Source organism: Lynx rufus, unplaced genomic scaffold (genome assembly GCF_022079265.1).
Source record: "Lynx rufus isolate CCGP_SWC_20201006 ecotype Redwood Valley unplaced genomic scaffold, mLynRuf1.p SCAF_17, whole genome shotgun sequence".
NCBI lineage: Eukaryota > Metazoa > Chordata > Mammalia > Carnivora > Felidae > Lynx > Lynx rufus.
Window position 1 is genome coordinate 36,551,045 of NW_025814831.1, and position 22,612 is coordinate 36,573,656.

The 22,612-nt window shown below is 36.7% G+C and overlaps 1 protein-coding gene across 6 annotated transcripts in view; it reads right to left on the minus strand.

Annotated features, from left to right (window-relative positions):
• Window positions 1-1,006: 1,006 nt before the first annotated feature.
• The window catches only part of FUT8 (fucosyltransferase 8), a 409,669-nt gene continuing 388,063 nt past the window's right edge, over window positions 1,007-22,612 (minus strand). For all 6 annotated transcript variants that reach the window (XM_047079496.1, XM_047079498.1, XM_047079500.1 and 3 more), the window contains 4 exons: window positions 20,993-21,239; window positions 16,266-16,442; window positions 9,925-10,075; window positions 1,007-2,009 (listed from right to left, as the gene is read on the minus strand). In XM_047079496.1, the coding sequence (XP_046935452.1) occupies window positions 1,692-2,009; window positions 9,925-10,075; window positions 16,266-16,442; window positions 20,993-21,239 (893 nt within the window). In that variant the 3' untranslated portion in view covers window positions 1,007-1,691. The remainder of the gene's footprint in view (window positions 2,010-9,924; window positions 10,076-16,265; window positions 16,443-20,992; window positions 21,240-22,612) is intronic.

The following is a 22,612-nucleotide window of genomic DNA, read 5'->3' on the forward strand; positions in this document are numbered from 1 at the left end:
AAATGACTTTTATTTGTACCAAAACTAAATTGAAAGTTGCATGCTGACACTATAGGTAGGTAGTTTTTGCTCTTTGGAAGACTTGACCAGAGAGAAGTAGAAAGAATTTAGGGAAGTTTGGTAGGGACATTTTGCATATAGGTATTTTCATTTAGTGAGAATGTGAAAGATAGAGTTTTCTGTCTGGCATTCCTGGTATTCAACCAGGTCTGCTACTAGTTCTTAATGGATCAAATTATTCTTTCAGAAGATAGAACAGATGCTATGAAATATTTTTGCCATACATCTAAAGGAGGCAGGCTGCAGAAAATAGCAAGTGACTCTACAAGGAGAAGGGTGATGTTCAGAGAGAAAGCATAGAGGGCATCCAAGTCTTGTCTTTTGAAGTGATTCTCTCATGGAATTACTAAATGAAGTATATGGAAAGGATAATCTCAAGCCCATTTTGGATCTCACACTGGTTCCTTTCTCCTTTGTTTGGATAATTCTACATATTGTGAGATATGTACTTTAGAAACAGAGACAGCTTCCCAGCTCCAAAGGTTCCTGGTACTCTGAAAAGCAGGACATGATAGGAAAGGGCACAACTTGCTTCCTGGCTAAAACAACAGGACTCAACTCACAAAGAGTGACAATAAGAAATGTTATCAACAAGATTGAAATTGTTTGTTTTGGAAATGGAAGTCACAGTTCCTCTGGGGCAAGAAGTGTGATTATTTAATTCAATTAAAACAAACAAACAATGCCCAAAGTAAGAAAATAAAAGCTCTCAAAGAGTATTCTTAGCAACTTTGTAATGCATACCAACTAAATTCAGTTTTCAGTGTTAAAATGGACTAATGACTCTTTGACCTAAGACCTGAGTAGTCACTCAATCAGAAACAGAAAAAAAAATAATAATAATAATCAGAAAAACTATAAAACTCCTCTTTTTATCATAGTTTTCCTACTTAAAACTTAACCACCAAATCATCCAATGATGTAAAATTCTAGAAACTTTACAAAATTCCTCTTTTTAAAATTTATTTTTTGTTATCAAAGAGAATGTCCAGAAACATTGAGTACTAAAGATCTGTTCATGGCATTGTTTTACAAAAGTTCCTAATGGAGTGTGAATATTTTATTTTCTGATGTATCCTTCACTTATTAATGATGAGGTGGGTGAACTGATGCAATTACTTAAAAAAAAAAAAATCCAGACAAAAACATCCATTCTCATTCTGAATCTGCTGTTTGGAGTGAATTCAGTGGTTACAATAGCACCACTGGCAAAGGATCAACCTCCTGATGTAGGGAGCTATTCGGGGTCTTCTCATTAGGTCACAAAAGTCTTTCAGATATAGGCACCATGTTTGAAGTCTCACACAAAATGTCTGTGTCACTTAAATTACACAATGTGGCAGTGTTTGTCTCATGGGGACATAATCTTGAAAGAAGGGGCAAAATAGAAAACAATCTGTTTGTATGTTATATGTGAGTACATTATTGGACTGTGCATGAGTTTAAGGGCATTGTGGCCCTTGTTAAAGAGTAATTCCACCAATGAAGCATCTGTCAGTTCCCAATTGCTCCTGGTGCTTGAAGGTGTCTACTCATTTCACCATGTGTTGTAAGGTCAGGGCCTTCTTCATCTACTGTTTGGCTCAAATGGTTTTAACTGAGTTTAGTTGTCCTTCTCTTCCATCTAAGCTTTACTTCTCAGCCTCAGGATATGTGGGGTACTTGACCGTTTCTATCTTCTCTCGGACTTTGTAGGAGGGATATAGGCCCGTCCTTCCCAGTTTCCTGTTGACACCTTTAGAATAGCCATCCCAATGATTTCCAGCCACACCAATGATATCTCCAGGTTCCATGGGGATTTCATCTACAGTTCGAGGTTGGTGAGGATAAATGGCAATCTGGTTGTGGGCATTTTGGCCCCCAAAATAGTAGATGTCATCCAAAGAATGGAAGTTTGCAGAAGCATCAGGATGAAGTGTTTGCATAATTTCATAAGCGACTCGACAGACCTTGGGAAAGAATGAAAAAAAATGTATTAGTATACATGAGATCTTCTTCATAGCAAACTGAAGGCCCTTGACTAAACAGACTAAGACTAGAACAGGACTAGGACCGGGAGGATGGGAAGTAGTAGATTCTAGTCACAAGTTTTTACTCTATTTGCTCTGAGATACGGTACAAATCATTCTTCATCTTTGTGTATCTTTTTTTTTTTTTAAACATAAAAGATTACTATAGCTAAGGTCTTTGGGAACAAAATATAAACTACAAAGTACTTTAAGAAGATGAATCAGTTTTAATGAACATTTATTAAGAGCTTCACAGTACACCTCGTGTTGAGCACTGGTTACAGAAAAATGAGTAAGACATAGTTTGGGTCCTTGAAGAATTTAAGGTTGAGGATTAGGAATATAAATACTTTACACAAACGCTGCTGCTCCCTTCCCTTCATTCAGTCTCAATGAAATGCATACTCTCTTCTGCTAGATTTGGACTTATCTCAGAACTCTTCTCAAAAGAAATTCATGTAATTATTGACAATGAACTAGCTTTGGCAAGTGAGCTAAAACATATCTGCCATTTCTGTTCTAGAGTTTTAAGTGTCCTGAGTAGATATAAGCATTCGAGGACTGAAATAAGATGTGCTAATCTTTGGTGAAGATGTATCTGCCTGATGCATGTAAGGCTACTTAAAAGATTCCTATGTCCAGAGAATATCTACCATGCCCACTGGATGGCCACTGAAATTCCACAATCTGAGATTCACACATTGAATCTGATACTTGGTGATAAAGTTGAACTATAACTATTTTCATAGGGGGATAGCATTTTAAGCAATTAAAAAATATGTTCATTATAGAGCAAATGGGTTTAAGGAACTTCTCTAAAAATAGGTGAAGACAGAAGAGAGAATGCTATCATTTTGCTTCTTCCATTATACATTGTGAACAGAGAACTCAAGTCATATTAAAAAAAGATTTTTTTCCCTAAATCTCCAGTTGTAGTTGTCTCAGTTAATTAAGCTTTATTGTCTCTATACCAATACTTTTGCATTTATTTAAAATGATACTACTAACAGTAATTGTTGACCTGCTCAGTGGAGCAATTTAGGATTGCCCAACAGTCTTTTAAAACTCTGGTATTTATGAGATCAAAAGTGAGTGGAGACACTCATCCTTAATTGTTATGAGCAAATGAAATCTGATTAGGTTAAGCATCACCTTAACCTCTTAAAGAATCTGAATTTCAGGAACTTGAGGGATGCTTTTCAAATGCTATATGTAACTTGCAAATGAAACTAAGTTTAGACAATATTTAAAATTTTGCAAATATGGACTAAAATACAAGGAGAATCAGTGACCTGCCCAAATTCTAGTGCTAGAATTTCAACTAGTCATAGAACCAAGACAATGACTTTACTTGTAAGTTTCTACTTCATTAACAAACTAACTTTATATTGAGGATGCCATGGTACAACTGAGATCACCATTAGAATACTGAGACTATAGCAAAATGAGGGTCAAAAAGGTTTGGAATGGGAACACCAAAGTCAGCCAAAGGCCCACACAGGGCAAGCAAAATCAAGTGGAGCGTCTGGGAAGGAAGAAACTAATTAAAACAAAGCAGCTCGGACAACAGCCAAGTATAGTTAACAGTGATAGAGGCTAATATTTTCTGAGTTTTTGCTGTTGGACATTGTTTGTAGGTATTATTTAATTTAATCCTCTCAGTAGCCCCATACAATTCTATCATACTCATTTCAGAGGTGTCAAAGTTCAGTTAAGGAATCTGCCCAAGGTTACACTATTATTAAGTAGTAGATTCCAGTTTGGAACTCAGGCAGTTTGTGTATGTTTGTAAACTCCAAGCATATTTTCTCTTGTAGATCCTGTTCTCCATGTTTGGATTATAACACCAGAATGGTAAAATACAGGGCCAAGGCAAGCCATGGGCAAACTTGACAGTTGTTCCCCACCACCCCCCACCCCCGAGCCCCTCCACTCACTCTTCAATTATATCTAGCCAGGAATGTAGGAGCTTGCACTGCCCTTGGGAGGACCACAATGTCAGTGTGGCAACAAACCCTGATGTAGCTCCTCTTCTCCACTATTAAGTGTCTCAGTCTCATAAAGACACTGCCTTCAGTCCTACACCCTTAGGGACCTGCCTTCTTTGGGGGATAATCCTAATAATCAATATATATTTTGGTATCCACAGTTGTTGCTGTGTCAGCCTATGGATAACATGTATTTTCTTCAAACAAAGAAAAATGAATGGTAGAAATTTCAGACACTGAGATGGGCCAATATGGGGACCTTTATCCTTTTCATAATAATGGTAACCCTATGAGTTGGTTGCTGTTATTATCCATATTTTACAGCAAAAGAAACAAGCCCCAGAAATATTAAGTAGATTTCAAAAAAAAGGAGGGGAGGGATAGGGGAGGAAGGAGCTAGTAAATGGTACAGCCACAATCACAGTTCTTTTGGGCTCTCAGCTGTACACTAAACTGCCTTAGGATAAGAACCTAGTACTGTGCCTGCCACATAGTAGGAGCTCAGAAAGAGCTGTTGAATGAATACTGCTTCATTCATAATACTAGCCTAGCAGTGAAGATACAAGTCCATGAGTGGTATTTAATCCCCAAGATCCCATATAACATTCTTTGTAGTTAAAAAATTTCTCTATTTTAGCCATCCGGAAATTTACTGCAAAGGGCTAGAAAGAGTACTATAATGTTGATGTTTGCATTTAATTACCCTAGGCTTCATCACTAGGCTTTACTAATCCAAATTGTGTGGCAGGTAAATGAAGGCTTTCAGTTGATATCAATACTCAGTTTGATACTAGACAGGTAGCATGATGGATGCAAACCCTCTGGCTTACAAAGCAGTGGCTGGCCATATGTAGTAAGTTTCATTTCATTTATTTCATGTCAGTGTATCATTTAGTACACCACTAAGCACACAGTAATGGGTGAGAGCAAAAATGTTGCCAAAGAATAAAACACAGATACAACTGTATTAAACCAAATAAATAAATAAGGAGAGGAAGGTCCATTAACCTGAATTTTATCCCTGAGGAGTAACCAGCTGAGTTTATATGAGACTCCAAAGCCTTCTCAGAGCAGATGGGATCTTGTTTTGTTGTCAAAATAGATGGGGCTGGGAGATCTCCTAGTGTGAGAAGTTAGAAGTAGTTCTGGTCTCTTTTGGTGATGCTGAGAGATCCATGCACTTTTCCTACAAACTATGTTGTTCTGCTATTCGATGAGAGAACAAACAATATCCACTGTTGTTTCATGGGCCATACCTCAATGCCAGAGTCATCTGTCTAGAATAAAATGAATGTAGTATATGGTTTTTCCCTTTGGGCTTTCCAACATCTGATTCGAAGTGTAATGAGGCCAGTTGTGTTATGTGTGGATTTGGAATCAGACAACGGAGAGTGCCATGAGTATGTTGTATTAAGTGTGAAAAAGAAAAGTGTCACAGGGGGGGAGAAAAGTAAATTTGTCCTATGGTGATTTTAATGGTTGAAACTACTGAAAAATGTTGACTGCTTCTTAAACAATGCTGTTGACCCAAAGCCTACTTTAAAGTGAGCATCTATGACAATGTCTGTAATCTGATTACAGAGTAATAAAAACTGATTCAAAAATCTGATAAACAATAATAACTTCTGTTATTTCACCAACTACAGTTTCTTTGCTTCATATTTAAGACAGTTTTATTAAATAGGAAAATAAGTGACAAAGTAGATGCTTTGGGTATAGGCAACTTCCAGTAACACAGAACACGATTACAGTATTTGGTAGAATAGTTTGGAATGTGATTGCACAGCTTTCAAAACTTACTTGATGTTATTGGAAAATGTTAATACTGCCTCTAATTTTCAGATTAAATCCTGAGGATTGTTTTCTTCAATTTATGAGGCTTTTAGAACAAACTTGGTTTTGAGAAACAGTTCTGATGAAGGTATTCAGAAAACTAAGTGCAACAACAGTAACAAAATTAGAGCATAGAGTCATATTATTGGCTTAAAAAAATTTTTTTTTCATTTAAGGAGAGAAAATTCCCAGATCCCATTTATGAATATAAAACCAAGAAAGCTTAGAAGCCCTGAGACTGAGGGGGATGGGTCCAAAGCCTTATAAGGAATCCCGATTAAGGTGCCGTGATAGTCATGCCTATAGTTTCTCAAACATCAATCAAGTCTTGCATTTTTCCTTTGGGCATGACATTTCATTCTTCCATTATCATTTACAGTCGTTCATGGTCAACATATAAACTCTTTCTCACTATTCTCTTATGCTGTAATAGTGCTCAAAGGATAGTTCACAGGAGACAAAACTGTCAAAGCATTATGAAGAAGATACTAAACTTGTTGTCACTTTCTAATAATCTCTTGGAATATCAAGGAAAGTTTGAGAGTTGGTTGTTCATATTTTATTCTGGGCTGAGATTTGATTCCCAGTGTTTTATTCTTTTGTCACCATTTTGGAAGTTAACATTTTAGTCTTCTCCCATTTTCTAGTATGCCTATGGCATATATAGGAACATCTGCAGGTTAATTTCCCTAAAGTCAACAAGTACATAATTTTACTTGCACTTGTTAAAGCAAATACTATTACTTATCATTTACCCTTTGGGAATGAAGAGCTTTTGTTCCTGAAAATTTATATTATATGGTGATGTTCTCTTTCAGTAGCTAAATAAAATAGAGTTGAGGTGGCATGTTGGCACAGAGAAATTAAAATGTTGAATGTTACTGGCTACTCTTCTCAACAAAGAACTGTTATACCCGCTCAATGCACATGATTATTTGGTGGAACCTAAACATTGCCCATGAGCACAAGCAGAAGTAACAGAGTCCTTGACTATCATGTTTCTCGCTCCTCCTAAAACATGAGAGTGTATGGTCTGAAATGGGGCCATGTGAAAAAAGCTTGCTAAAATAAATACCGTAGAGTCTCTCTAACAGGCAAAGGTATTCCTATACCTTTCCCTACATAAATGACAACAGCTACTAACATTGTATTTATTTAATACATCACTAAGTACTTCTCAGTGCTTTACATATAACTTTTAATCATCCCCAAAACTCTATATAGTAGGTGCTACTACTATTTTACAGGCAGGGAAAAATAGGTCAGTGACATTCTAAGTAATCTGTTCAAATGTCACCCAGATATACTAAGTGGTCAAAGTTAGATTTAAACCCAGACTGATCCCAGAATCCATGTTGCCTCAATCTTGTTCTCTGCCTAGAAGTCAATGGCTTGGCATTTTGATGCTATCCGTGACTTTTTCTCACACTCCATTGGCGATTATGATGAGACATTTCTGGGGCAATTTCAAACAATTCCAATTTTGGTTTATGGCAAGAGAACTTCTACAATCAAGCAACCAATTTCATTCACACTGTAAAAATAGTGAACCGTACCAAACCCATTTTTTTCTAAAAATATTTTCAAAAAATGCTGGAGTGTAAGTAAGCCCAAAGATTTATCAGTGAATGTGGAATTATTCCAATCTCAAAGGCTACAGCTGATAGTCATCAAGAAAGGTATGTGATGATGGCAGTGATCATATTTAGCAAACTGCTACTCATTATATAAGTGTATTTTTACTGTTAAACTTTTAATTCTGAACCCTAACATAAAAACTTCTGAGATATTCAAGTCTATTTTTGGATACAAGGTATTAGTTTGAGTTTTGCTTTGGTTCAAATGAATAAAAGTTATTTTGGATGAACCCTTACTTGTCAAGCGTTTTTAGAAACAATATAGTATATGCACAAATCTCATTCCTTTGGAGAGAAAAAGTCCTCTGAACACCACTCTTTCTTCATATGAACAACTTCTCTGAACCTGAGGTCTGGAGAACACACTGAAGTTGATATTATTCACAAAACAGAACAAAGTAGTATGAACAATAATATGCCCCTCAAGCTTGGACGGATTTCCACTATCATCAAGTAAGAGAAGTTCTGATTTCTGGGTCGAAGTTAGAATCATGAGGTTGTATGAATCAAAAATTCTACAGCACATCCTTGAAAAGAAAAAAAAGATTTTCTTTCCAGAATGAGCCTAATGGTATTTATTAAGAGCTGGAAGAAGGAAAGCAAAATACAGCACATCCCTATAAGTCTCAGTGCCTGCCTACATGTAAGGCTGGTCAATGTTCAGACATGTATATATTTATTTCATTTTCCAGCTTTCTGACCACAGCAGTGATTCTCAATAAAGGCGATTTTGTCCTCCCCACTGCTGTGGGATATTTGGCAATACCTGAAGATATTTTCAGTTGTCACAACTTGAGATGGGGGTGCTATTGGCCAGGAACGCTGCTCAATATCTTACAATGCCCAGGACAGTACCTCACAACAAAGTACCTGACTATAATGCTAATAGTGCCTAGGTTGAGAAACCCTGGACTTTAGATAGGCCTAAAATCTAGGCCTACAGAGGAGGTGCTCCACTTGGGAAAAATGACCCTTGATTCACTCATTCAAAACAATAAGCATTCAAAAATGTGTATAGAGGTAGTTACTAGTCATTTGCACCTGTTGATCAGGTGGGCACCTAGCCAGATTCTCAGTAACAGTTGAGAGATACCAAGTAATTATAATACCCCTGTCTACCTCCTATGAGAATAGAAAAGGGAGCTTCTCAAAGATGGAATCCTCATCCCAGTTAGGAAAAAACATCAGCAGTGGATGCCTTCATGGGAACTTGAAGGCCAAGGAAATTTTCTGTTCTGATGAGGACTGCTGCTATGTGACTTCTGTTCTGGGTAGCTGTCTCTGGGTAGGTTGTATTCTTATTCCATACTGAAGGAACTCCTAGTCTTTGCTGAGACAGGTATCTTTCCAACAATCATATCATTGTCCCATTGTGACAATGTGCATTGTCACAAAATTAAAAAAAAACTGTCCATTTCTTTATACTCTCTGAAGTATATTCCCATGAAAATGATGCGACCTTCCTTTTCACATTTTCTTTTCTCTGCTTCTTTTAAGCTTTTAGGCATACATTTATCTTACATGATCTATATTTCTTGGTAATTATTCTCCAATTATTTCATATGAGTATTTTGCTCACTAGATTCTGGACCAGGATAAGATCTATATATTCAATCTCTCTGGAAATCCTCTCTGCACCTAATATAATTCTGAGCACAAATAGTCATTTAACAGCTTGTTGAATGAACTAACCAGTAATATGCACATAAATGAGAGAGCAGAATAAAACCAACGATAAATATTTCTATGCTGATATTCCACTGTGTATACAAGGCTGATTGGGCCACTCATAAAAACAAATACACCAAGCCCCTACCATACAATTATCTGCAACAATTAAACTCAAAAGAATGATTACAATATGGTATTGCTTAAATTTAATGTATAGTTTCTTGCATGGTAGAAATGTAATAGGACTTGAAAAAGAATTACATTTACTCTTTATTTTCTATAAAGCAATTGAGTGAGACACACTGCTTGGTATTTCAGTCTCTCAGTATCAGTGCATTGATGTGTAGAAGTGGATGGATTCCGGCTGCATACTGACTGTATGCAAAATCAGAAAGTATTAAGTAAGTGTACTTACTTGCTATTTCAGTTAAATGCTGTGAACATGCCAAGTACTTTAAACAACTCCAGTAGCGGCTTCAGCAGAGATGTATTCAACCATTGCTGGCAAGCAACTAAATACTCGGTGTACTTGAATAGCTACTTTTTTGCAGGGGAAGGGGATGGAATTTCCCCATTCTTTCACAAAAGGAATTGTTCCCAAATATTAAGAAAATTACATCTGAGTCACGATAACTTTAAACACACACATACACAAACCCAAGAACTTCCTGAACTCAATATGACCAAAAAATACTGACCACTTAAAAATACCCTACTATCACTTACCTGGGATGAAAAAGTACACACTAGGAAGTCTGCCTGGGAGAGAAAGTGTATATCCAGGATCACACCCCGAAGCGAATTTTCTGTGTATCGATTGTGTAGTCCGGCTGACCAAGAGATAGAGTTATCACTAATAAATTCGTAAGTGGGGTACCTGTAAAAAAGAAATAAATTTTTACATAGTCACTGAAATCACAGTACTCTATCAGGATGTAGTATCTTATCAGGAGGAGGCAGAACTACTCCTTTGACCAAAGCTCTTTTTTCTAACAGTAAGGAGAGCTTTAATTATGGCGTTCAACAGAGTAGTTGATGACGCATCTTTGAATCCATCAGTGGGATAGCAAACATTCTGGAGTATGTTACATGTTATTGGCACATCATATAATATACACGTACATGTATCAAAATAACCCCTCACGTATCAAAATTCGTAAGAGTTGAAGGCTCCTTATTTTCTTTGTAATGAGTGACTTCTATGAGGTTTTTCAAGCTGCCTTCACATTTGGCCATTGAACTTTTCCTTTAGAATACAAAAATCGTGATTAAATTTCATTTAAATTTTTGACTTAGAATTTGTGATCATTGAGACTTATCTCCCCTAACCCCCATCCTCAAAGCACCATCTTACCAACAACAATAATGGAAAACTAGTTTAATTCATTTATAAAAACAAATTCCTTGTAGATGTCAACTAAGCAAGATTTTGGTAGTCTTGAGATCGGGTATGTGCTTAAAAATATTAAAACAGGATATCTTTAAAAAGCCTACCATATGTTCAAATGATTCTACTGTGAATTAAGAGGTTTAATTATACTCTAGTATAAAGTGAATACATTTTCTTAGTGCATGGGGTAGATCTTCAGAGTTAAGTTGCAAACTTTGGGACTTACAAGAAAATGGGCTAATAATTGTACCTGCTTTATATAGTTTTGTAGGAATTAAACACATTAAGCAATGTAAAGTGCATAGAGGAGTCCCACACATGTAGTAAATGCTCAGTAAATATTAGCTGTGATTGTTAAACATTCTTCTGCGGATATCCAGCTGGTCTTATTCCTTACTTCCTTTAGATCTCTGCTGAAATACAGCCTTATTAGTGAGGACTTTGGCAATTTCTATCTCTTTCACCTGCTTAACTTTTCTTCATGACCTTTATTATCATTTGACATAATATGTATTTACTATTTATTTACTGCTTGTATCCATTCCCACCTCCATCATCCCTAAGTGTAATGTAAACTCTATAATGAGGCATTTCATCTGCTTTGTTCAATGTATTATTCTCAGTACCTAGAAGAGAATCCGGAATACAACAGGATCAATGAATATTTGTTGACAGGGTAATAGTTCCTATTTATAAACCCCGAACCATAAAGAGTCAGTTTACATGTCTGTCTCCCACACAGTATTCCCCAAAGGTTGGGACTACACTTTTCTTGGCATCACACAATGCTGTGTGAGTAAATACATGCTACATCGGTAGTACTCACTACCTATGTCTGGGACTTCTTCCTCAGCCCCTAACAGCTGCTTCAGATTTCTCTCCATTTCACAGCCACCAAGGAGCTTCTTCTCATTGCCTCTAATGATGACTGTGACGGCAAAGTCTCCAAATGCTGTTTCAGACTGGTAATCAGTGTTCAGATCCATTTGGCTTCATTATTTTTGACATTTTACCCTCCTCAGCCCTGAATCAGGGAGGCGAAGGAAATGTCACATTTGTTCTAAAAAGAAAACAACCCCAAGGACTTTTAATGTGATTCTTGTGGAGCTGCATATCCAGGTATGGGGCAGAAACAGCAACAAATAAATATGAAAAGGCCGGAGGAGAGAGGAGAGGGAATTGTTAAAACACACCAGTACAATTTTTATCCTTGAATAGAAACTAATTCTGTCAGCAAGGTTTGGGTGCTGAATGAAAAGAAAAGAGTGATCTTTTTACTGAGAAGTGACAGTAACTTTAATGCCCTTCCTAACTTAAAGACCCCTCCCTAGAACCAAACCAAAAGAACACCTAAGTTCCTCAGGGCTCATCTGTATGTGCAAAAGACTGCTTGATGAAGGATACTGAGTTTGGAAAAAGAAACTGAAACAAAGTAAATAATGGAAGAGGGAGACTTTGCATCTCCAATAATGAGCATGGAAATTTTTGCACAAACATGCTTCTTTCTTGTCTTTTGCCCATAAGTATGTTGGCAGAGGAATTCTTTTACTGTGAGGTTGTAGAGATTGGCAGTGATAAAAAGAATATTTTTTTCCTCTTCCACCTTATAAAAATTTGTTTATATTACTCACAAAGGACTAAGTTAAAGTTATAAACTGACAACACATTTTCTTTTCTAAAGTCTTTCTCCAGGCTGAGGGAGATACTCTTCATGATTTCACTGCACCTGGTATACAACTCCTTCCGGACATCCATCTAACTATACTGTAATTATTTGTTACACGTATACTGCCCACCAGTTGGATACTCCCGAAAAAAAGGAGCAGCATATTATCTTCTATTTCTCTTTGTATTCCTAGTGCCCTGTAACTGTATCTAGCATATTACAGTTCAATAAAATAATGAAAAAATTAACCACTCTTTACGGCTGAGCCTTCATTTCACAGGGCAACCAAACACTTAACAAAAACTTTTAAATAAGTTTTTCTTGCCTCTATTTATGTAAATGAAACTAAGTTTAGGAGTGCTCATGTAGCATTTTTGATAAAGAGCAAACTACATACGTAAATATTTACCCTGGGAGATTTTTAAAGACTTGTTTCTTCTCCTGTTTCACCCCTGCTCCCAATCTCCACATCTTAGGATACAATGTTGGATGGACAACTTTAATAGTTCTTACTTCTTTGCCAATGAGTGTAATTTAAACACTCTACCAGTGAATTACCTAAGAGAGTTATCTCCACATTGGCAATGGTTGTCACAGTCAGTGGGATGCGGTGCCAAAATCTCACGGATGAACTCAGTCTTAACCTAGAGAAACCTGAGGTATGATACCAAGCAGCAAGGCATTAACTGCTCATTTTCACACAGAAGCCACACATATAAAGCTAACCTTGGCCGCTTTTACAAAAGATAAGCTACCCAGAAAATAGATTCTCCTCTGACTGTGTGAATTCTATGTATCATTTAACCATCATTCTCAGTTCTTTACCCTCTTGAAGCACAAAGTATCATAATGACCCTGTACTCTATATACTGTGATGAGAGATTCAGTCATGCTTTTGGTCTCCTAAAACAATGGCAGAGGTTTTATGATTTGCTTAGGTTTCAAAACCAATCCTGACAGGTCTAAAGCAGAGTTAATTCAGAGTAGAAAAACACAGAAGCAAAATAATGAGAAACAGCATCTACATTCCTGAGAAGATCTTCAAATTGACTCAGAAAATTAAAATGAAAGGACTTGCAAAGAGGTAAAAAAAAAATGCATAAAATGCTGCTGCAACATTTCTAACAGAATATGGGAAAGCTGTCTCTTGAACTACCATAGACAGAGGAGATAGTAGCTGCTGACCATGAAAAGGAAATTCAAGTTTTACTAGTCCCATAATCGTGGTAACTACTAATGCCAACTAATACAAAAATACCATGCTGTACTATGGATCAAAGTTGTAAGATGCCCATATCCTTTTATCTAAATATTTCCAAAGCCTGAAACCTAGCTTAAGGAAATAATGTGGATAACTTTAGAACACACTGTAGCATTATTTATAAGAGTAAAAAACTGGAAATGACGTAAGTGTCCAATATTAGAATGAGCAAGTAAGCAATGGCACATCCATACAGGAGGTATGTAGTCATTAAAAGGGACATTTAAGATAATTATTTTTTTAGTGACCTGAGAAAATGGATCCATTGCTGTATTAAGTAAAAAAGAGTTCAAATTATATAGAATAGGATCAACTACTAAAATGGGTAACTATATAAATGACTAAAGGGAATATATCAACATTTATTAGGACTGAGTAATAGGACTGTGGGTATTTTTTTCTTGCTTGTATAGTTACCAACTTCCATATCGTCTAATAAGCATGAATTATTTTGCTCATCAAGGGAAAAACAAGAAAAGCTTGTGATGCTTCAAGAACAAGTAAAAGAGTAGATAACATTTTAATATTTTTTCAATTAAGCTACAAATTCAATCTGGTATTTTAAAATGAAGGAGCATGGTGAACTATTTCTACTCTGCTTCTAGATATCAAACTGGAAAAGTATCTGTGAAAATTTTGTATTGTGTTTTCTGCCCAGATGTTCATTTAATCCTTAACTGTAAGTATGTAACTTGGCTTACACTTGACTGATGAATTTCATGGTCCTATGTATGTCAGTGAGAGAGTGAGAGTGAGAGTGAGAGTAAGAGTGAGAGAGAGAGAGAGAGAGAGAGAGAGAGAAAGAAAGAATATACTCATAGAGGGAGTCTTAAAAGAAAAAGCAACTTATATCCAGTTTAGATTCTTAGGAGGGAGAAATAGGATTTAAACTATTATCCAATGCTTCGAATAAACATCTACAGTATAGTCCTCACTTCAAATTTGTTTTTCTCCCCAACCTCTATTTGTGACATAAGAAATGGACCAAAGAATAAATAAATTAATTAAAAAGTCACTAGCTTAAGTGATTAACATCTAATAAAATGTTTTCAAACTGATGGAATTGAAATAAACATAATTCAGTACTTCCTGGGCACTTACTAGAGGTAGTTACTGTGTCTAAAGTACTTCTAATCCAGTGAGGGAGACAGAGGTAAGCAAGTGCTAAACACCAAGTCAGAGCAATGCAGACAGGAGGGACACTTCAGGATTCAGGGATGATTTCTGGAGCAAACAGTGTCTGAGCAAAGCTAAGAACACAGATTCTTCTCCCTCATTCCTTTCTTTCACATATTTAATACATCCCTTATTTATTAATAATAAGTAACGGCCTGGGGCGCCTGGGTGGCACAGTCAGTTAAGCGTCCGACTTCAGCCAGGTCACGATCTCGCGGTCCGTGAGTTCGAGCCCCGCATCAGGCTCTGGGCTGATGGCTCAGAGCCTGGAGCCTGTTTCCGATTCTGTGTCTCCCTCTCTCTCTGCCCCTCCCCTGTTCATGCTTTGTCTCTCTCTGTCCCCCCAAAAAATAAATAAACGTTGAAAAAAAAAATTAAAAAAAAAAATAAGTAAAGGCCAATTCTAGGTTCACCTAGATCCTATGATAAATTCCCAATTAGGATCAGTGTGTTTATGTGTTTTCTTAACCCCCTATGTTAACCCTATAGTAGCACTATTCATACTGTAGAGTATGAGTAATTGTCTGTTCCCCCACTAGATTGGGAATTCCTTGAGAGCAGAGTTATCTTGCTTATCACGGAATCGCCAGCACCTAACACAGTGCCTGAAATATAGGCATGCTCTATAAATGACAGATTACTGTTTTACTGTTCAATACATACTAGCAGTTCTTACTCTTCCACTTTTAAAACTTATCTTCTGATTCTTTATTTTTCTTTAATATAACTTCCAAGTTCCAGAATTTTTTTTCTAAGATGAACACTTACACGTATTTAAAAAAAATTTTTTTTAACATTTATTTATTTCTGAGAGACAGAGAGAGACAGAGCATGAGCAGAGCATATGAAGGGGAAGGGCAGAGAGAGAGGAAGACACAGAATCCAAAGCAGGCTCCAGGCTCCGAGCCGTCAGCACAGAACCTGACATGAGGCTCGGACTCACAAACCACGAGATCATGACCTGAGCCGAAGTCAGACGCTCAACTGACTAAGCCACTCAGGCACCCCAACTCACACATATTTTACATATGTTTCAGTTGCCCATTAATTGCTAGTGAAGATAGTGAGAGCAAAAAAGGCAAGCACCTGGTATGTTTTATTGCTATCAGTCCTATAGAGTTGGTTAGAGTTATGGACTGAATGTTTGTGTCCCCCTAGAATACCTATGTTTGAGCTGTGATAGTATTTGGATAGGGGGCCTTTGGGAGATGATTAGGATTAAATAAAGTGCATGAGAATGGGGCCCTCATGATAGAATTAATGCCCCCACAGGAAGAGACACCAGAAAGCTTGCTCTCTCTTCCAAACACACAGAAAGGTCATGTGAGTACACAGCAAGATGGCAGCTGCCTACACACCAAGAGAAGAGGCTTCAGAATGAAATATACACCTTACTGGCACCTCAAATACTCTTTGATTATATTAACAGTCACAAAGGTACACAGTTGTTTGAATTAAAAAAACTCCAATAATTAGTAATAATATCATAACAAGAATGACAAGTCATGGGAATTAAGGATTCCTTTCAACTGAAAAAGAGTCCTGGTCTAGAATCACTAGTTCATTTAACTTACTTTGTTTTTGCCTCCTTTAATAAAGAAGGGTCATCCGTCGCCAAATATACTCTTCGTTTATCCACTTGCATTCTGCGAGAGAGAAGCTGAAAATGTTCTTCAACGTGTACCATGTATTCCTCAATGGGATGGAAGGCTGCTTCTGTTCCTACTTTGTCTGTACGTCTGACGTGTACTCTGGGGGGGAAAAGGGAGAAAGTCAGACTCTGCTGATAATGTTCTGATCCTCTGATCCACTGTGTACTTTTAGGCTACTCAACTTTATACCTTTATTTATGGTGGCATCACAGACATTTTAAACCAATTTTTTTTTCATTTTTGCCATTAGAAAAATTAAAATGTTTTAAAAATTCAAACACATACATTCTAAATATATTTGCATGTTAACACAATACAAGGAGAATTAGAAAATAAGCTTTAGAAGAATGCTTTCTTATAAAGAAAGTAATTAGCATATCTAAGAACAGTAGAATAAGTGGAAGATTCCAGAGTTATACTCCATATAAGCAGCAAAATACCTACCAGCCTCCCAGAAAAAACTGGATATAACTTTTTAAGATTTTTGGCAACAAATGATACCAAGATTCACAGTTGTTATTACAGAATATTAAATATATTGTTTACAGCATTTGATGCCAACTTCTCTCATTCTTCATTTTACCCTGTATAGTTACTATAACTGCCAGCTTATAGAATTGAAAATTGTCTGAGGAAAACACAGACCTTCAAGAATTCTTCCTAATGCACAATCAAGGCAGGCAAACCTTTTAAGAATTCTTACTATTCTATGGGGCGCCTGGGTGGCGCAGTCGGTTAAGCGTCCGACTTCAGCCAGGTCACGATCTCGCGGTCCGTGAGTTCGAGCCCCGCGTCGGGCTCTGGGCTGATGGCTCGGAGCCTGGAGCCTGTTTCCGATTCTGTGTCTCCCTCTCTCTCTGCCCCTCCCCCGTTCATGCTCTGTCTCTCTCTGTCCCAAAAATAAATAAACGTTGAAAAAAAAAAATTTAAAAAAAAAAAAAAGAATTCTTACTATTCTAAGTTCACAGAGACATTCTACCCCTTTTGTTATATGCATAATGAATTTCCTTTTGCTGTTTTTCATGCTGTCAAACACAAGTAGGTATTGATCTCATCTGTCCTATTGTAAAAAAGTTCTAAAACTGTAAAACTGGGGACAAAGATTTACATCGTCCTGTGTTGACTTTCACAGTATTTTCCTCCCATCTTAGTGCTTTCAAAGTAATTGCAATGAAAATAATAATGATCATAGTTTACTTTCATAAATTAAAACTCTCCTTAAATTTGCCCTTCCTGCATCCTCCCCACCCCTCACCAAATTACTAAACCACTATTTATATGTGGGAAAAAGAAAAAAGTAAATTTGTTTCCCTTTAGGCCATGGTATATAGGCAGGCCTTAGGTCGAGCCTAAGCCCAGCTTTTTATTGTGAATCTGGAAGGCAGATCTGTTTTCACTGCAGCTAATCTGATATCTTCATGGGTATCCTCTGCCTTCCAGACTACAGTCTAGATATGCACACCTTTATATTTACACGTATCCTATCGTTGTTTCCTTCCCACATCCTTCTTAATCACTGCTTCTCTCTCAGGAAATTGGAATTGTTCACTGGGCTCCACAGGGATAAACAATTCCACTGAATTTCAATGAAAAGTTTATAAGAAGAAACACTGTTTGATACTGATTTCATCATGTACTTTCTTTAGCTCTAACATTTAAAATAAGGGTCAGTAACTTCTATACATATGAAGACTAAGACACAAGGGAAGATGTTGGGTGGGAGATAGGAAAATGAAAATGAAAATAAAAACAAAGAAGAACTGTAATAATGGAAGGAAGAATCAAAGGAAGAGGAGCATAGGAAGTACTGGCAGAGTACTACTGAGAAATCTTTTCAAGTCTCCAAGTACTACTGAAATTAGGCCTGGATCAAGAATTTTGAGAGGGGCATAATGGAGTCTCCATGGAAGACTCAGAATATTAGTCCGGTGAAGGATATGAGAAATCATTTTAATTTAATGTAAGTTTTTCAGACATTTAAGGAAACTGATGCTTCTGAAGACATATTAATGAACAAAAAGACAACATAAGGCAAGAGGCGGCTGGTTTCTCATACTTTTCAACCCAGTCCTCACAAAAGTAAAAGTTCTTTGTGTACTTGCCTGACTTTCACTACAGTTGACTCTTCAACAACACGGGTTTGAACTGTGCAGGTCCGCTTATACACAGATCTTTTACATTACAGTACTGTAAATGTATTTTGTCTTCCTTATGATTTTCTAATAACACTTTTTCTCTAGCTTATTTTATTGTAAGAATACAGTATATAATACATATAGCATTCAAAATATATGTTAACTGACTGTTTATGTCATTGGTAAGGCTTCCAGCCAACAGTAGGCTATTAGTAGTTAAGTTTTGGAGGAGTCAAGTTATACATGGAATTTCAACTGCATGGGGGGTGGGGGTCAGCAGTCCTAACCCTGTATTGTTCAAGGGTCATCTATATCAAATTATCAAGCTCTTTCAGGGCAGGGAATGTGATTTTATTTATTTCCAATAGCACCAAATATAATGAATAAATGATTGAATGTTGTGTGGACACAAAAATCTAATTGTTTAGTATCATGTAAGTAGAAACCTTACATACCATCTTAGTTTTTTTTTAGTTTTAAACAAATGAGGAAAGAGTGGCAATCAATGAAGACCTGGAATGATCAAGTACGCTGCCCAAAGTCACACAACTTGTTAGTAGTAGAAGTTAGATGGGACCCCCAGATTCTTGAATTCGAGCACCCTTCTCTTTCATTCCAGCACACTACCTCAATGTACAAATAACTCAATTGTCTCTGGTACTGCAATTTTCTGTATTTGGCCAACTCTCAATATGATGTATGGTCCATGAATAACTAGGCCATGCCAAACTACAGGAAAGCTTCCAAGCAAAGTTAAGATGGTTTTTAGTCCTGGCTTTGCCTTTATTAACTCTGGAACTCTGGGCTGAGATTTTCTTCCCTTTAGTTTCCTAACCTATAAGACAGCTATCTCTACTCTTTTCATAGGACTGTGTTATAGGATCAATGAGATAATGCAGTTGAAGGTATTTTGGTAATTTAATTACTATTCTTTTACCTATCAAGATCCTGTTTAAACACGGAAGCTATGAAGACTTTCCTCCTTCCCTGAACTCTCATAATAATTTTTATACTTCTCTAAGGGTATTTATCACATTCTGCCCATATAATGTTAGCTGTATATGTCTCTTTTCCAACAGACTGTAATAAGCTAGAAGGAGCCATTAAAAAAAAATTAATCTCTGTCCCCACAGTAGCAGGTGTTCAATAAATGTTCTGCAAATAAGTGAATAAATCAACACCTATATTAATATTAATCAATAGCTGACTTTATTACAAACAGTATAAGCTACAGAATGTCATAGTCTAGCCTACAAGTCTATTTTTAGAAATGATTTTAGCATCAGTCTTTCTGAAAGGTAATATTTTACAGTGCATTTTTTCCACTGAACTAAAATCCTTCCTTTTATCCTTCTTATCACATCACTTTTAGGGCAGGTATTACCTTCCCTATTTTACAGATGGAAAAAATCAAAGCCCAATACTATTATTAAGTAACTTGGTCTAGAATTAGAAAAAATCCAGGAATATTACCTAGGTTACTTAAATCTCAGTCCAGTACTCTTTCCATTAGGCAAACAACATTTTCCCATGGTATGAAATCTGCCACCCGGACCCAGGAAAATTCCTCTTTCCATAACTTTTTATGTATGTGTATAGGAGCACAAGCTTATGCACAAAGATGCTTCTTTGTATTCTTCTTGGTGGTAGGATTTCCTGATATATCTTCTTGAACATAAGCATGAGGCTGAATGCATATGTACATGGTAAGTCCCAAGTGGGCCAAGAGATAATTTTAAATAATAATTTTAACATTATCTTACATTATAAATACTATTTTTATTATCAAAACAGCTTCCAGGCCAGAAAACAGAACACCAAAAAATGCAAAATAATCATCAGTGGTAATCAATGAAGCCTAACAAAAAGTACAATAGAAAAGCTATAAATATGGGGCGCCTGGGTGGCGCAGTCGGTTAAGCGTCCGACTTCAGCCAGGTCACGATCTCGCGGTCCGGGAGTTCGAGCCCCGCGTCAGGCTCTGGGCTGATGGCTCAGAGCCTGGAGCCTGTTTCTGATTCTGTGTCTCCCTCTCTCTCTGCCCCTCCCCCGTTCATGCTCTGTCTCTCTCTGTCCCAAAAATAAATAAACGTTGAAAAAAAAAAAAATTTAAAAAAAATAAAAAAAAAAAAAGAAAAGCTATAAATGTGATAGCTTCATCTCATGGTCTTGTTAGGATAAGATAGGAGTCATGTATAGTATCCAAACTACTCTCAATAAAATACAATTTTGTTGTTTTCCTCAGAAGAGACAGGTAATTTCAGAAATAAGGGTTTAATATATTTGTTGAATGAATAAATAAGCGAATGGGGGTAACAGAGTATGACAACTCAACTGTTCTAAGTGAACAAAGGGAGAATGATCTCCCTATGACCTAAGGTGAACTCTGGAACATCTGTTTTAGGGTATGGCTTGAAAATTAAACTATATCATAAAGTTCACAATATATTGTAAAGTACACATATCTCTGCTACTACAACATCACATTATGAGAGGAATAAATCAGATTCTTACCCAATAACTGGATGTTTGAAGCCAAGCTTCTTAGTAGTCTCTTCTATTTCCTTTTCCAGCCAAGGTTGTGGGCGGATCAAGTACTTGACAAACTGGGACACCCACCACACTGCAGGATCACCATGGACTCGTACAAGCCGATCTGCAAGGTCTTCTGGTACAGCCAGGGGCAAATATGGTGGACGAGGATGAAGACTGTCTACAATGGGGAGCTCAACCACCTGAACATTTTTGTCCTTTACTTCACCTGTGAGAATATCAAAACATATCATCACCACACTGTACTTCTCATACAATTACCATTGGAGAACTCACTCTGGATGCTTTCATCCTCATTGCAACTCTAAAGCAGTATCACAGACGCAGTTAAGTAACTTGCTCAAGGTACTAGCACAAAAGTGACAGAGCTAAATTTCCCATTTAGGTTGGTCTGCTTCTCAAGTCCATGATCTTTTTTTTTTTTCCCTGTCATAACATGCTGCCATCTCAACACCTCATACCGCAGATAAGGATGCACCCAGCACTCAAAGAATCTAATCAGAGAATAACCATATTGCTAGTGAACACAGCCAGCTAGGCAAAGTTCTGTTTTCTGTCATCATTTTTGTTTTTGAACCAGACAATAAAGTATTCTCAAAACTTCCAGATTGTCATTATAGCAAATGGCTCTTTCATTAATTTCATGACAGAGCACCATGACTCTAGAGATACCTAAAGATTACAATTATAAGCCAAGCAGTTATATCTTTTAAAGAAAAAAAAATGGTAATTCTAAAGTCTTTTTTTTTCTTGGCCAAATTATCTATTATGTTTTCAATGATGATAACAATAAAATTTATGTTGATTGTTTATCTGGACATTAAATTAAAATTAGAATAGAGATTAGATGCTAATTTTTGTAGATGATGATTAATTTCAGAATCCAACTTCTATATATCATTAATGATACTGCTGTTCTATCAATTTTATAATGCAATGACAAGAACAACCCAAAATGGGATAAGCCAGCAACTTTATTTTAATTACTTTATTATTTTTTTAATGTTTTATTTATTCTTAAGAGAGAGAGAGAAACAGAGCATGAGTGAGGGAGGGGCAGAGAGTGGGACACAGAATCTGAAGCAGGCTCCAGGCTCTGAGCTGTCAGTACAAAGCCAGACCCGGGGCTCGTACTCACAAGCAGTGAGATCATGACCTGAGCCGAAGTTGGACGCCCAACCGACTGAGCCACCCAGGCGCCCGCCCCTAAGCCAGCAACCTTAGATATCGAAGACCACATAGTAGTAACTAGAAGACATGAAGATACCAGGCAGAGAAATTTTATAAATATAAAATGTACTGAATTAAAATTTCAATAACAGAAAATATTAACCTGAATATACAAAATAATTCCAGTTAATCACTGGACCATTAAAGAAAGAATGCACTTGTAGAGAATAAACCTAGAAGACTTTTAAAATGTATTCACCAGAATGGAACACAGTCCTCAAATTCTGTTTTTCTGCATATATGCAAAGTGTTTTATAGTAAATCTCATCATCTGGGAATGTAATCACTCAAACTACGTGATTATAAGAAAGTTGGTTGGCATAACTAAAAATTAAAAATGTCTGGTTAATA